At 41.1% G+C, this 17,253-nt stretch overlaps 1 protein-coding gene across 2 annotated transcripts in view; it reads right to left on the bottom strand.

Moving 5' to 3' along the window:
• Window positions 1-16,702, bottom strand: part of AKR1D1 (aldo-keto reductase family 1 member D1) — a 32,248-nt gene extending 15,546 nt beyond the window's left edge. For both annotated transcript variants that reach the window (XM_061198083.1, XM_061198084.1), the window contains exons 1-4: window positions 16,610-16,702; window positions 8,083-8,250; window positions 4,143-4,259; window positions 676-753 (exon numbers count right to left, since the gene is read on the bottom strand). In XM_061198083.1, the coding sequence (XP_061054066.1) occupies window positions 676-753; window positions 4,143-4,259; window positions 8,083-8,250; window positions 16,610-16,702 (456 nt within the window). The remainder of the gene's footprint in view (window positions 1-675; window positions 754-4,142; window positions 4,260-8,082; window positions 8,251-16,609) is intronic.
• Between the last annotated feature and the right edge of the window lie 551 nt (window positions 16,703-17,253).

Below are 17,253 nucleotides of genomic sequence, written 5' to 3'. Positions count from 1 at the left end.
TACATGTGTGGAGTGTGTCCCAAGGCTATAGCGAGAGAGAAATAAGAGCAAAAATAACTCTGATAGTTCCTTTCCTATATTATCTTACTGGTTGCTGAGTTGCCTCTCACTCTAGGTAAAAGCTTCCGTATTACCTCATAAACAAACCAGTTCAAAATATCTGTACCTGCCTCCCACCTAAATCCATAAGGGTTTTCTCATTATTTTCCCCTAGTTTCTCACTCTTATAATCTTGGGGAAAGAGCCAGCAGCCTGCTCAGAAATGGAACCAGAATTATTTTTCAGGTTTTCATATATTATTTTACATTTGTTTCTTTTAGACATCATATTACTGATTTTTAAAAATTCAATTTGAGAAACAAAAAATTTGTGAGTTTATCTCATTTATATATTTTTATTTACTGTTACAGTAGAACTTATTTCCTTTACTTTCTTTTTCCTCCCACACTTCTCTCTTCCTTATCTTTGGCATTCTTCTCTTCCATCAAAGCAAAATCAAACATTTTGCAGCATCCAGAAGTGGAGATTTTATACATCTTTGCTCGTGGTTAGAAATACCTGACTACTACTTTTCATTGGGAGTAAAGGTTGCAACTCTCTGTAAATCGAATAGGAATAATCAGATCACAATTTAAAAATGTAGTCTTTTAACATAAGAGGCCCACTTGAACTTACCTCCCAAGTGGCACACAGATTTGACTTGTGATATAACCATTTGCCATTTTCATCTTTAGGATAGAATTCATCTCCAGGCTGTCAAAAAAGAAAAAGAAAAAGAAAAAGTGTAGTTAACTTTATTTATATCTGGGGATTGAAATGATGGAATTTAAGTTGTCAGTATTCCAATATACCTGGGCCCTGAGAAACCAATTCAAGATATATATATATATATATATTTTTTCCCCTCCCCCTGTGGAACTGTCCAGAAATTCATTTGTCCAACATATATGACACATCAGTCTCATTCTCTCACCCCAGCATTCATTATTCTTTATTTAGTGACAGATTATTGTTGTTCTTAAGCCATGAAGTTCTCTCTTAATGATAAAATTTCTCATTAAAGAAAAGTAAAAGTTGAGAATTAGGACTTTTAGACTCAGTGTTTGGATAGTCTATCCTGGCCAAAGTTGAGGACAGCAAATTTCTTACTCTTATAAGAAACCAAAGGTCATCACTAAGGCTGAGAGGAGGAAATTCTTCAGCTAAGTATAGTTGATGAATGCAATGTTCCTTAAGTATAAGGGAAATGCATAGCACATTACTTCTCAGGTCTGGCTAATCGCCCCGTGGTTCTTTTCTTTCCCTTTTTGGGCCTTCCAGGAGTTCAGCATCTTTTTTTCTACCTCATACACTATGTAAGTGTCAAACCTCCTCCTCTAACTTTTGGATGATACTTTCCCAATGAAGATTGACTATGGTGTGCAAATTGTCTTTCAGATTTCTCCTTTTTTGCTATATTTAAAAATGGGACCCATCTCTTAGGGGCTTGGAAATGGGATAGAAATAAAAGATGATTTCTAGATTCCTTGAGTGGATGGTGGTAATCATCTCCTGAGGTTGGACAAGGAATTGAGAGTTTTGTTTTGGATAGTTTGAGTTTGAAATGACTGTTAGACAGTCAAGTGGATATTTGAAGAGAACAGAGAAGTCTCAGAGAGTGGCTCAGAGAGAGGTCATGGGTACAGATAAAATTTGGGAGTCCTCAGCATATAAAATGGTATTCAATCCATGCAACTGGATGAAATCACCTATAGAGAGAGTATGGCTCAGTAAGACAAGAATATTGAGGATAAAGCACTGGGCAAAACATTTGGAGTTTAGCAGAGAAGAAGCTGTCAAAGAATCACCAGAGGGTGATATCATAGAAGCCATGAGATGAAAATGTTTAAAGAAGGAGGCAGTAGCCAACTGTGCTGAAAGAGATCAAATAAAATATGAGGACAAAGTGTCTACTGGATTTGGTTGGTGGCATAGAAGTCTTTGTAGACCTTGATAATAGGAATTTTTTGTTGCTGAAAATCAAGCAATTGGATAAAATCCATTATATTCTTAAAATTTTCCCCTAATTTTTCGCTCTGCCATCTCACCTGAATGAAACTTTCACCTGGTGATAATTTCTCCATGCCCTCTTTAGCAAAGACAATTTCACCTCAATTTTCTTCTATTTCACTGGGAGCAGGAAAAGGACTCCTTTCTCCTCAAAGCCATGTAATCATTCATATTAACTACCCTGGTTATCTCTGATTTCTAAGCCCTTTGACCCTCTCAACACTTATGAGGCTTATTTCCACTCCAGACTCCCTCCATATTTCTTGCTTTTTGCATTTCCTGATTTTACTTCTGACCTGAAATGGCTTTGTATCTCCATTATGAACTCTGTTACTATTAATAGTTTTTACTCTCCCAAATTTTAATTAAGTCCTCTCCAAGTCTGAACCCATGTTAGATATTTCTATGATGTTCCACTGTGCTTACTTTACTAATCCCTTCATTTGGATAGGCTCATTGTCTTTTTACTCCTTTCCTGCTCCTGACTGTAAGGCATTATTAGAAGAATAACTCAACCCTCTAAAAATCCATGCTATTGACCCTCATTCCTGTTTAGCAATAACTTTGTCTTTTTAAAATGTCTTATCATGATTTTTTGTACTTTGTATTTTGTTGTTCTGAAATTGTGTCTGCTTATTAACTTTACATTTAAAAAATAACAAAGTGGTAAAATATTTTAGTGAGAAAGGTTTTTCTTTAAAAAGAATCATGAGATTCAAAAAGCAAGTGATATTTTGGCTTCAAAGACTGATTTCTCAATTACAGGAAGTACAGGTTCAGTTGGGAGGTAATGTCACTCTACTGTGTAATTTCTCACTGTTAAAAGTTTACCTTCTCTGTGTCCTTGAGCCTTGATCCTATTTAAGAATAGAAATAGAATTTCTTTATTTACCTTCTCCAAAAAGATTTTACAAGTCATTAGTCAGCCACAGAGAAGTAAATTTCATTGTCTCACTTTTAAATACCGGTTCTTTCCAAATCTGTAAGACTCAGCTTAGAACTCTGCCATTTGAATAAGAATCAAAGTTAGTTGAGTGAGGAGAAGCGCTAAGGTCAAAATCCCAAGAGCCTGACATAAAAAAAAAATCACTGTAGTCCACAGGACATTGGGATTATTAGGCTTGTGAGGATAAGGCAGAGGGTAGTGTAGTATAAGGGAACACGTATTAGATTGGCATCAGGGGACCCAGGATCTGGTCCTAATTCTGATGGACTTCAATCCTAAGTAGTTCATTGCTTTTCTCTTCTGTGAAATGAGGTTTTTGGGATTTGTAATTGCTAAGGTCACATCTTGGATGTGACCACAGAGGAGAGTTAATAAGGGAGGTGCTTCCAGAGAACAGAATGGGGCAGCCAGGTTGGCTGTGTAAAGAAATTCTGGCCACTGCGATGGCAGAGAGTCCTTGTCTTTAGTGTCCAGCAGGATCTGGTTTACCTCATGGACAAGTGGTCAGTTTTGTTTTTCAATCTCTCCTTCCCTCAGTGAAATCTTAAAGCAGCTGCTGCTCTTCAGCAGTGTATACTGGGTGTGTTGGTGGTGGTTAAACTGAGTCCATATACTGAGAAAGTTCAAGGAAGGAGTGCATTTGAATTAGAGGAATAGATATCACCTAGAAGTCCTGATCTTGGAACTGGCTTCAAAAATCGGACTACTCTTTGGGTTATTTTCCTTTGGAGAGGGTGGAGTGTGAGTAGGTTTTCAGTTGTATTTATTATTTTACATTATGTTGTACAGGGATGTTTTCGTGACTGTGTGAATGGGAAGAAGGGTGTGTCTGGATGCTGGACAACTGCAATGTGGACTACAGCTAGGAGACTACTTGTTGGTTTGATGGAGAGCGTTTATAGCTGCAAAGACGTGATATAACAGACAGTGCATTGGATTATGAATCTAGAAACTTGGGATCCAGGCCTGAGTTGGCTACACATAATCTTTCTTGGCATTTGTTGGGTTAGGTCAGTACTATCTGATTTACGGTAACAAAACATCATAATATTCTATGGTGCTAAGTAATGAATGAGCTTCCCGTACATAGATGTTGGCCCATGGTTGCCAAAGAGCAGAGGCCTTACCTTTAGGCATATGAACTTACCTTAAAAGCCATAGGTATTTCAATGATGTAAAGATCCACATAATCTAGCTGGAGGTCCTTGAGCGTCCTCTCCAGAGTTGGGCGGACCATCTGTGGGTCATGATGTGTAGCCCACAGCTGAAAGAAAAAAAGGGAGATAGTTAACTAATATCCTCATTATTATTATTATTTTTAACAATAATGCAGCCCTTAAAAAAATTTTTTTAAAGATTGATTGATTGATTGATTGATTGCTATGTTGGGTCTTCGTTTCTGTGCTAGGGCTTTCTCTAGTTGCGGCAAGCGGGGGCCACTCTTCATCGCGGTGCGCGGGCCTCTCACTATCGTGGCCTCTCTTGTTGCGGAGCACAGGCTCCAGACGCGCAGGCTCAGTAGTTGTGGCTCACGGGCCTAGTTGCTCTGCGGCATGTGGGATCTTCCCAGACCAGGGCTCGAACCCGTGTCCCCTGCATTAGCAGGCAGATTCTCAGCTACTGTGCCACCAGGGAAGCCCCCAACATTTTTTTTACTGTTTCTTTTTTTTTGGCCGCACCGCGCAGCATGCAGGATCTTAGTTCCCCAACACCCATACCCCCTGCAGTGGAAGAGCAGAGTCCTAACCACTAGACCGCCAGGGAATTCCCCAGCCCTTTATTCTTTACAAACACTCATACACATTGTATTCACCCATTTCATTTCACAAAAATATGTTTACATTGCAGTGTCATCTGAGTATAGGTTGAGCTGATATAACTTGACATCCAGAGTATAACTTTATCCAAATATAGTACCAGAGATTTAAAGATCCACCTGAACCACAGAGTACCTAATTCAGCAATAAAGTCTTCCTCTGCTCTATGCTAATTGCCTAATCGACTCTTAGCACTTTCACTTTTCCTCATTGTGTAATTAGGGAACATGTATCTGACTAGTGGTTCTGACCTGGCTTGGCACTTTATTTTCATTTCATTGATAAAAGGTGTGCTTCATCTGAGTAAGAAATATGGTTGTGTACGTGTCTTCACCAGATCCTTCACACTGTGATGGGCGGTGCAGAAGCTGGTGAAATTTTAAATTATTGCAAAAGTTTAGATCCCTTTTCACTGCTCCTTTGTTCTCATTTGGTTCACTTCCTCATTTCCCCAGGAAAATTCTGCCAATCCCTACTAAGATCTGAACCAATAATGTCACCAAAATGGTGGCACGGGAGACCCCAGCCTCCAGTCCTCCAACAAAGATCAACAATTAAATAGCTATTCATGGGGCATCCCTGGTGGTGCAGTGGTTAAGAATCCACCTGCCAATGCAGGAGACACGGGTTCGAGCCCTGGTCCAGGAAGATACCACATGCCGCGGAACAACTAAGCCCGTACGCCACAACTACTGAGCCTGCGCTCTAGAGCCTGCGAGCCACAACTACTGAGCCCATGTCTAACAACTACTGAAGCCCGCGTGCCTAGAGCCTGTGCTCCCGAGAAGCCACCACAGTGAGAAGCCTGCACACCACAACGAAGAGTAGCCCCTGCTCACCGCAACCAGAGAAAAGCCCGCGTGTAGCAACGAAGACCCAACGCAGCCAAAAATAAAATAAATAAGTTTATATAAAAAAAATTAAATAGCTATTCATGAAAAAACAAAACAAAACAAAACAGCTATTCATGAATACAAATGGGGAGATGTTGGTCAAAGGGTACAAACTCCCTGTTATAAGATGAATAAGTTCTGGGGATCTAATGAACAGCATGGTGATTATAGTTAACAATACTGTATTATATACTTGAAAGTTGCTAAGAGAATATATCTTAAATGTTCTCATCACAGAAAATAAATGGTAATTATGTAATGTGATGGAGGTGTTAGCTAACACTATGGTGGTAACCATTTTGCAATATATAATTGTATCAAATCAATGCATTGTACACTTTATACAAGGCCATATGTCAATTATATCTCAATAAAGCTGAAAAAGTAAATAAAAGGAACGTAGACAGCTTAACATAAATAAGAAAACAAGAAAAAGAAAGTACTCGTTCTCTAAAGTGTTAGGTAATGAAAGATTAAGCCTTGGGTTGTCAAACTGGAGCATGTGTACCCTTGAGGTCTGTAAAACGTGGGATACTGAAGGGTACCCAGAGCTTCAGGATAAATGAATACATCTTCTTGGAGCATCAAATTTGCTTACATGTTTTTTGGAAAAAAAAGTTTTGAATTTATGTACATTTTTTGCCACAAGTAAGAGCAAGCAAAATTAGATTTTTTTCCTATGTTGGACAATAATGTTTTTTCTTGCCTTCAGAGCACAGAGAAGAGAAAACAATGTGAGAGTAGAGAAAAATGTGTTTTTGTTGTTACTGTGGGTCCTTTTGGTGTATTGTTGAAATCTCATCTAACTGAAAATTCTGTTTTATATGTTTTAATCTATTTTTATTCAACAAACACATGCAGTACTAGTTCTAGGTACTCTTTAAGTGCTTTGTAAATGTTAACTCATATCAACCTTGAAATGAAATGAAATGGGTGATTTAATTCAGTTCAATTTTTTCATCATGATAGGTATTCCAACAGCTTTAACGGTTTACCAAGGAGATAAGAAGGAAAGTTTGGTTTTTTTTTAATAAATTCAAAAATATTTCCAGCTTTGGGCAGGCTTCTTTGGCTCAGGTCCTCAGGATATGAGTTCAAGTTTATTTTTCCCCAGAAACACTTGCTGAGTTGTAATGAGGGACTCTGTAATAACAAAATCTTTAGGAATCAGGTTGTAAAGCTATAATAAAGTGAAAAGCTTCAGGCTGATATTTTGGGACAGTGGCTCTACATGGCCCCTTGAAATCACAGCCCATAAGTGGCTGGTGACTTGGGGAACTGCAAACTCCTCGAGAGGCTGGAAAGGAGTCGGGAGGACGGGGTTATGGGGAGTGAGTGAAGTCAGAAGCACCATTTTGTTCTCTTTAGAAAACTTAGGAGAATTGTATTACAAGTTCTCTAAAGTTATACAGTTTTATTCCTGCAAGGCTGCCTGTAAATATGTATCCTATATTTCCACTGGCTTTCATTTTATCATGATGCTTTATCTTTCTGATTGCTCTTCAATGGATAGTGATTTCTAACACTGGAGATTTCAATTTCTCAAAAGATAGTGATCTAAACAAAATGTGGTATATCCATACAATGGAATATTATTCGGCCATAAAAAGAAATGAAATTCTGATATGTGCTACAACATGGTTGAAAGTAGAAAACATTATACTAAGTGAAAGAAGCTAGACAGAAAAGAACACATATTGTATGATTCCTTTTGTATGAAATGTCCAGAATAGGAAAACTAAGGAGACAGAAGGTAGATCAGTGTTTACCAGTGACTGGGGGAGAGCGATAAATGCGAAGTGATTACTGGTGGGTAAGAGGTTTCCTTTTGGAGTGATAAAAATATTCTGGAAAAGGTAGTGGTCATGGTTGTACAACTTTGTGAATATACTAAAAATGGTGAACTTTATGGTACGTGAATTATATCTCAAAAAAAATTAGTGATCTATGGACAATAGGCATATACAGAAGAAAAAGCTGCCTCCTTTTAAAAGAAGTTTTGACAAATGCTTATTGTAATATGAACCACCTCCTTACTTCCCTTCACTCCTCAAATCTACTTTCTTTGTAGATTTGACTCTTCCATATTGTCTTAAATCAATGCCGAAGTATGAAGAAAGAACTTTTCCCTAACCTTCAAGGGGCTAATTAGTCCCTAAATTCTTGGCAAGATGGAGGAATTTGGTAGTTAAGAACTCACTTCTCAGGACTTCCCTGGCAGTCCAGTGGTTAGGACTCTGCACTTCCAGTGCAGGGGACACGAGGAACTAAGATCCTGCAAGCCTGCAGGGTTTGGTGAGTTCAACATTCTTCCGCAGAGAAAAGACGTCAGACCCACCATGAACATAACTCGTGTAGGGTGAAGGGAAGGCCTCACCTTTCCGCAGTAGAAGATATCCTGCCTCTGCACCTTTCCTTCTGCTATCTTCTCCCTGATGGCCTCCCCCACTTCGTGCTCGTTCTGGTAGAGGTAGGCGCCATCAATGTGCCGGTACCCCGTGTCAATGGCAATTTTCACTGATCTTGCACAGGTCCCCTTAGGGGTCTAAAATGATAGGGGGGTTGGGTTGGGGGAGAAGAGAAATGTGTCTTTTCTTTAATCATTCTTAGTCAGGACACTTGGCACATACATCGTTTTATAGCGAAAACGACAAATTCGGACACCTAAAAGGACAAGAAAGACCCCTGCATAACTGGGTAGGATGAAAGAAAGAAGGGAAAAGGAAGAGGAGAGGAAGTGGGATGGGACCTGCACCCCTTGGGGGAGCTGAAGGTGAGGAGAGGTTCCCGCACCCGGGGAAGCCCCCTCACCAGCGAGGAGATCAGTTGGGACAGAAGGGGAACTTTGGGGGCTATGGGAGGAGAGCCCAGCAAACTGTCTGTGGCAGGCAGGACAGAGTGAGACCTACACAGATGGTCCTCGCCACAGCCCTGTGTGCCCCAGGCTGAGAGGTGTGTCACCAGTGTGTATGGGGGCTGGGTGCTAAAATGTGGGGTTTGGAGAGCAGACCCGGGGAGAAGACTTCTGTTGACTGTGCGGAGACAGCCTGAGGGGATGGAAGTGAGGAAATCCACAACTAGGAATGCTTGTAGAGGAAACCCAGACTGCCATAGAAGCGAAGCACCATTGTTAAGTGACTTGCAAGGGGCAGGACTGCCATTGCAGCCTCTCTCCCCACATGAGGCCCCTGCCTCCCTGGGCATAAGGAAGGGCTCCCGCTGGGGCAGGAGCTCTTGTGACCCCGGCCGCTGCTGCATCCACATCCCCCTCCTCGCCGGGGCGGACTTGTGTGCTCCAGGGCAGCCTCGGGAGCAGACCCCTGTGGGTGGCCCACATGCAGAGGTGGTGCTGAAACCACAGCTGAGCCCCAGGGGCTGTGCAACTAAGGAAGAAAAGCTGAAGTCTCTCCTCGCAGCTGCACAAACTGCGAATTGACAACCCTGCGACCAGCTTTGTAAGCTAAGTGCCTGCAGAACATCTAAATGGACAAGTGCTGCTGCAGCCAAGATGGGCCTAGCTTTAGCAGCTGTAGACTTTGTGGGCACTTACACAGGGGGCTCGGGCCAGGCCAGAGTCTGAGCTGCCCCCATAGTGCACACAGCGGGTCCAGATCTATGATTACTGCAATCCTGGGACTTGACTTCAGTGGATCTGCGCTGGTGGCCTGGTGAAAACAACGTCTGAGGGACACTGGGGCCAACTGCAGGCATTCCCATGGTTAAGGTGGGGACGAGAGCAGTACCAACAACAGTGTAATCTAAGAGCTTGTACAACAGGTGAAGGTGACACAACAGAGCACACCCATAGGCGAACAGCTCCAGAGGAGGAACGCTCCAGTCAGTCCCACCTACCTCACACCGCAGATCAGAAACACAGCTCAGAAACAGATCTGGGGGACTCTACTCCGACAACTAGGGAGCAGACCCCACCCCTGACAGGGCAGTGACAACCACAGAGCAAAGGGGAGGCCCTGCTCAATATCCAGTGCAGGTTCTGGTCACCACAACATCAGTCACACCTCCTATCAAGGGGATAACAGCTAGCATACACTGAGGAAAGAGGTGGCAGACATCTATACTAAAAGGAGCCCTCGCACCAAAAAATATTAAACCCACGCAGGCTACACAGGGATGTTCCCACATAAAAATAGCCCTCCGTGACAGTCTGAGGGTCTGGCATTGGGAGAAAGAACCCCCAGAGCATTTAGCCTTGAAGGCCAGTGGGGCTTGAGTGCAGGAGCTCCACAGGGCTGGGGGAAATAGAGACTCCACTCTTGGAGGGTGCACACAAGGTCTCACGTGCACTGGGACCCAGCACACAGGAATACTTCCATAGGGACCTGGGCCAGACCTACCTAGGGGTCTTGGCGGGTCTCCTGGGGAGGAGAAGGTAGACTATAGCTCACTGTGGGGGCAAGGACACTGGTAGTGGAAGCCCCAGGGAATATTGATTGGAGTGAGCTCTCCCAGAGGTCCACATTTCAGCACTAAGACCCGGCCCCACCCAATACCCTGCACACTCTAGTGCTGGAAAGCCTCACACCAAACAACCAACAAGATAGGAACACAGCCCCACCCATCAGAAGACAGGCTGCCTAAAGTTGTACTGAGCTCACAGCCACCACAAAACACACCCCTTGACATGGACATGGCCCTGCCCATCAGAGGGACATGACCCAGCTCTACCCACCAGAGGGCAGGCACCAGTCTCTCCCAACAGGAAGCCTGCACAAGCCCCTGGACCAACCTCACCCACCAGGGGGCAGACACCGGAAGCAAGAGGAACTATGATCCTGCAGACTGTGGAAAGGAGACCATGAACACAGAAAGTCAGACAAAATGAGATGACAGAGAAATATGTTGCAAATGAAGGAACAAGATAAAAACCCACAAGAACAACTAAATGAAGAGGAGATAGGCAATCTACCTGAAAAAAGTTACATGACCTTTAGAAAAAAGCAAGAAAATAATTGCCATAAAAGTTAGAAGATCTGGGGCGTCCCTGGTGGTGCAGTGGTTGAGAATCTGCCTGCCAATGCAGAGGACACGGGTTCGAGCCCTGGTCTGGGAAGATCCCACATGCCGCGGAGCAACTGGGCCCGTGAGCCACAATTACTAAGCCTGCGCATCTGGAGCCTGTGCTCCGCAACAAGAGAGGCCGCGATAGTGAGAGGCCCGCGCACCGCGATGAAGAGTGGCCCCCGCTTGCCAAAACTAGAGAAAGCCCTCGCATAGAAACGAAGACCCAACACAGCCATAAATAAATAAATAAATAAATAAATAAATAAATAAATAAATAAATAAATAAATAAAAATTTAAAAGCTATTAAAAAAAAAAAGTCAGAAGATAAATTACCTCTTGAGGGAGAGATGGTTTTGAATTGGGAAGGGCACACAGAGGGTTTCTGGGGGTTGGTATATTCTAATTTTGGATCTGTGTGGTGGTTACTCAGATGTTAGCTTTAAAAATATTCACCCTTCTATATATTTCAAAATTTTAAATGTTAAAAAAATAAGGAAGTAGATCAAAAATAAAAGGTAAGTGACTCAAATAAATTCAAAACTTCAGATCCAAAGAATGTAGTAACCTGGGCATGAAACATCCATTTTTGGCCTTGGACCTACTATTTGTTCTCCTTTGTTTGGATCCAATTGGTTGCCAAGCTTTGTAGAGTCTACCCCATGATTTGTATCCTTCAGCCAAGTTACTTCTTTTCTAGGCCCCAGCCAAATTATTTTCCTCACAGCCACCAACCAAGTGTAAGTCCTTATTATTTTTTGCCTGATTTATTAGAGAAGCCATCTCACTTGATCTCTATGTATTTCGCCTCTTCTCATTTTAATTCGTTTTAACATTGGCAGGTTAATAGCTTTGAAATATGAACCTACTTTTTTCTCCCTGGTATTTTTTTGTTATCATCTACCCCGCCCCCCCACCCTGGCAAACCATTTTTTGCAGCTTGATGTGCAGCATTCATTGCCTCTGGAGAGGAATGACATAAAATGCAGAAGTCAGTTCTTGGTATTTGCTTTCTAAGAGCCAAGGCTTCTGTGGCAGGAGTGTGAGTGTGAAGGGGTCACAGGTACTGCAAAGAACTCAGGATACACACTCTACTAAAAGTAAAAACAAACACCAGATGAATTATTTTCTTTGACTCTTAAAATACTAGCTCATATAGCATTTTACAAAAATATAAATGAGTTGCCATTACTTAAAAATTATTAATTACTTTACAATATTCTTTGAAAAATGTGAGAAGATCAGGCCACACTGGACTTTTGTTTATGCATGACAATTAGCTGTAGTGGAGAAATTACCATCTTCATTTAGAATGGTGAGTGGAATCCCTGGTACTCTATTTATTGTGTCTTGTACCATCAATCATCTCCTAAGTGTTACTTGCACATGTTTTTTGTGTTTTTGTTTTTGTTTTTGTTTTGTAGCAAAGAAGAAGAAAGCATTTCTTGCACTTATATCTACTATCAAAATGGGAAAGCAGAACAAAACTGAGAAATAGACTTGGCTCTCTAGGACCACTTATTTATGGTTCCTGCCTTGTCCCTGGTCCCTTTAGGTAGAGATTGTGGGAACATCCTCAACCCTGACAAAGATTCTTTCATGGACCAAACTCTAATCAGGTTCTTTTGAACTCTTTTCCAACATGGACTTTCATACTCATCTCTGCTCTGTCCAAGTTTAGCAAGAATCCTGCTAAGTCAGTTTAACCACAACCTCTCACCCTCCATATCTGATCACACTTGATATCAAATCAGGTTCCTCCTCCTCCACCATGCCCCAGGAGATGTCTAGTCACCCCACCCTGTCTTCAGCAAGAATCCTGTTAGGTCAGTTTAGCCAGAATGGCCCCTTATTCCTGAAGTTTCCTCTTAGTAATTTTCTACCCACAGATCCTAACCCTGCACCTTGGTTATAAATTCTCACTTGCCCAGGTATTCAGAGTTGACACCGATCTCTCTTCCCTACTACAAAATTCCATCACGGTGGCCCCTTGATGTTTCAGGCTCCTCCTTGGTACTCAAGAGATTGGACTTCACCTCTCCTTTGCCCCATATACAAAGCCTTTGGCTCATTGTTCAGAGTGTGAAAACTGTTTACAGCTATAGAAATCTTAACCAGAGCCACCCAGGAAGGGATACTGGATCAGTTACAACCCCAATCTAGGCTACTCCTTCCCTATAGCTTGGTGTTTCCTGATCTACCCCATAACTAGACTTGTTCACTGTTACTTTCATCTTTGAACAAGCACTTCAGCTTTTCTTTATATTTTATTTATAAGTGTATTTATTTTTTCTGCCTTCAGTCACTCACGGATTTTAAATCCCTTGTTTCTAGTCTATTGTTTCGATCCCTGTGTTACCTAGAAAAATGCCTCATACATGGCAGGCACACAATAAATATTTATTGAACTGAATTATTGTCCATTTTCCAAAATATTTACCATTGGTCCCAGATTTGTGTCATTTGCACACTTGGTAACATTCTTGAGTTTTACTTGAAGTTTTATATAAATATTGGTTATTAACTCATGGGCTGATATACATAAAAACCAAATTAATTTCTATCAAAGCAGAAAAAGGAACAAGATTCAAAACTCTTGCCTATCGGACTTTCTCAGACAGAGATATAGGGAGAGAGACAGGAAGAAGGGAGACTTGCTGGGAGGCTATTATAGACTATTTCATCCCTGTATGAAAACATTCTGGGAATCTGTCCTAGGGAAATGGCACATAGATAATTTGTACAGTTCAGTTTTCATTAGTTAGTGATCATCAAATGAGGAAATGCATAGAGTGCTTGGTGCTACTAAATGTTGGTTCCATCTCAACTTCCCTGACTCCACAGGCACGAAACACCTTTATAAGAAAGTTGGGCATATTAAGAGAAAAAAAATCTTTGTAAGTCAGGAGAAGCTAGGCTGGTTGGCCTCACACAGCTGCACAATAATGTTCCTCCGGCTGCTGTTCTACAGTTCCTATCGCCACGTGTGTGACAGTGGAGTCTCAAATGGGCAGATGCTGGAGGAGAGGGTGTTGTTAGTCTTCCTTATCTCAGCCTTTCATCTCTGCTCCTACCCCGACTCCCCCTGAAGACAAGCCTAAATCTTCCCCTGGCGCCTGCTAACTTCTGTATCAAAATGGAACAGGATCCCAGGACAAATATTGACTGACTTGATTATATACATGAAATGTGAAGGATTTCAGTTAATGAGTTACCTCAGCCTGTCATTCTCCTTCCATCTCTTGTGGAATGAAAGGTTTTGAAAAGCACCTCAGGCACGCCGAGGGGAGAAGACTGAATTTTGGCATCAGATTTCATCTCTAGGACTAAGATTCTGACGTTAAATCTAATTCGGTGCTTTTATTTCCTGGTGACCGACTTGGGCATGGGTACTCCTAGTGTCTGTCTCATCAGCCCTCGGTAGATGGTGAGGGAGTTGTCAGTTGTACGGCTTTGAACAGAAACTGCTGAGTGTTCCAGCTCGGAGATACGCCACCCTCCCCACTGCCCGTCTCCCCCCTCAACCTAGCTCTGCCTATCCCCCTCCCCCAAATCTTCCATGGTGGGCATTTTTCTTCACATTAGAGTGTCCAATTTTGTGAGACATACCTTTAGTTCTGTATTTCTGATCACAAATGTGGTTTGTGCATGCACAATCTTCATTTCTAATAGTATTCCTCGAATGCCATATTCTCTAACTGCAGTATGTCTTATCTTCTGAAGAGAGTTACAACTCTTTTTGGGAAGTGACACATGAATGCTTTTGAATGTCTCCATCCTGTAGCATTTAATATTACTAGACACATAGCAGGCACTTAATATTTATTGGTAGATGCAGCACTTTGAGCCCCACTGAGTTTCAGGAGATAGATAGAGAGATAGAGAGATAGATAGAATGATAGATGTGCAAGCAAGGAGCCATATAATTGATAGAGAGTCATTGAAATGAGTAGAGGCATGACATAATTAGATTCATATCCTAGATCTATCATTCTATCTATCTATCTATCCATCCTAGGTACTTTCTGGATATATATTCCTAGATACTTTCATATATAGAAATACATATAGAAGGTCATAGAAATATGCAGCTGCATTGACATAACATACATTTATAACAGGTAATATAGTATAGGGACTCAGAGGATAGGATCTAGGCCAAAATTACATTGGTTCAAATTCCAGTTCTCTTCCTCAGCATTATAAGTTTGGAACATTTTATTTTATCTTGCCATGCCTCAGTTTTCTCATCTGTAAAATGGGGTAAAATGGTATCTCTTTCATAATGTTGTGAGGATTAAATTAGAAAATGCATGTACTATAAAGTACTACAAAGAGTTCCTGGCACACGGTTAAGTGTTAAAAAAATTTTAGCTATTATTATTGTATGCATTTACATCTCCATATCCTCTGATGCACATATATATATATATATACACACACACACACATATATATATATATATACACACACACATACATATATATATATATATATATATATATATATATATATATATATATATATCTCCTTTCATTCACTTGACAAGGATTAGCTGAACACCCAGCACACATACTATACTGGGAATATAGAGCTGAACAAGACATGGTCTCTTTCCTGATGGATTTTACATCTGATAGGGAAGATTGCACAGAAACAATGGTAACAATATAGTGTGATAAGTGCTACAACAGAGTTGAGTATGAGGGGCTATGTGAACACGCAGGAGGGGCAAGTTGTGGTGGCTGGGAGATGGGTTTCTAAGGAGAGGTATCCTCCAGCTGAGTCTTGCAGGTTTAGTAAAAATTAGTCAGCTCAGGAGAAAGCGTGTTCCAGGTGGAGGGCAGCATGTTCAAGGTCATGGAGATGGGAGAGTTGTTCAAGGAACTCAGGTAGCTACGTTTTACATGAGGGAGAGGTGGAAGAGTGGTGGTAGATACTGCTGGACTGACAGGTCTTGACTAAACCATAAGGCCCAATGTGCAAGTAAGGAGTATGGCCTCTACCCTATAATTGATAGGGAGCCATTGAAAAATTAGGCAGAGGCATGACATAATCAGATTCATATCCTTGTGCCTCTATGCTTCTCTTTCTGCCTACAGTGTCCTGCCTCAGCTCTGCTTCTCTGCCTAGCTAACTCATACTTAGTTGAACAGAGTTCATTCACACATGATCATTCAAATTTCAGTAGCATTTCTAGATATAATCACTGTTTATTCTGGTAATCAGCATTAAATGTGGAATTGCAATGTGGAAAGCAGAAAGATATTTTTCTTACAAGTAGAAGCTTTTCTGTGTTTTAATGGAAACCCACTTCAGTCCTCATGGTCAAATCTAACTATTCCCTTTCCTGTGTTTTCAGAGAGATACTGTTTATAATTCTCAGACAGCATTTACTCTTCATTGTTCTATGATTAATTAGTTATTAGAGTCTGTCTCCTCTATTAGATTTTTAATCCCTAGACAGCAGAGGCACTATTCTCTTCATATTTGAAGCTTCTATAGCCTAGTGCTTCATACATGGTAGGTTTTCACTAAATGTTTTGTTGGACTGAACTAAAAATTCTCAAATATGAACTTAAAAAAATCATAAACCATAAACTCAGAAATTTTATGTACTTCAGTTCAACCTAATAACCAGCATTCAGGCTGAATTTTAGTAAAGGAAGCAGAAAGGTCCCATTCTTTAAGCCAAGATACTTTAAAATCATAAACTAATTTAGTTTAGCCGTTGGCTCAGTACTTACTCAGCCAAACAGCAGTCCTTCAAGGTTGCATTCACTATTACAAAAATTAAATCAATGAAATCCATTCAAAATGAATTACAGATTATCCTTTAGGAAAGTGTTAATTAAAAAAAAAAAACAGAGAGAGATAAGCTTACCAATCTAGGTTCTGAGTAGGTACCAAGTCCGATGATAGGAATGCTGTTTCCATCACTTAGAGGTATGCGGTGATATGCAGCACTGAGGTACATCTTGGAAAGTCTGAGGTTTCAATTTCTAGAAATGATTCTGAACACCACAGAAAAGCCTTTTTGAAAAGGTGTCCTAATGCCTATTTAATCAAAGAAAGGAGAGCCAGAGGGAGGAGCAGTGGGAGGGAAGAGAGATTTCTCAACCTGTTTTTTTTTCAGGTTGTTCTGGAAGTCCTAATTGAGGTTGTCCTTTGAACTTATCAGAGGCATGTAAATAATAACCCATTTTGATTTTATGCTTACTTCCCTGCAAAGAAACGATTTTAAAAATAAAAGGAAACAAATTTAGCTGGCTTCTGTCAGCTAGGATGCTTTGGTTGGTAAGTAACAGACCTATCGCAAATTCTCTGAAATAATAAAAGAAATTTATTGGTCTATATTCCTGAAAACTCCAACCTTAGGGCTAGCTCCAGGTGTGACTAAGTTTTCCAGGACTTCCCTAGAGATTTGGGCTAGCAGGACTGGGAAGGGGTCTGGAATTTTTATCACCTAGTTAAGTGGGAAACTGGACTGGGGGGGAAAACGATATGGCCAGGAACCAGTTTTTCACT

The sequence above is a fragment of the Eubalaena glacialis genome, chromosome 8, assembly GCF_028564815.1.
Source record: "Eubalaena glacialis isolate mEubGla1 chromosome 8, mEubGla1.1.hap2.+ XY, whole genome shotgun sequence".
Lineage (NCBI taxonomy): Eukaryota > Metazoa > Chordata > Mammalia > Artiodactyla > Balaenidae > Eubalaena > Eubalaena glacialis.
This window is presented reverse-complemented; position numbering and strand designations above follow the sequence as displayed.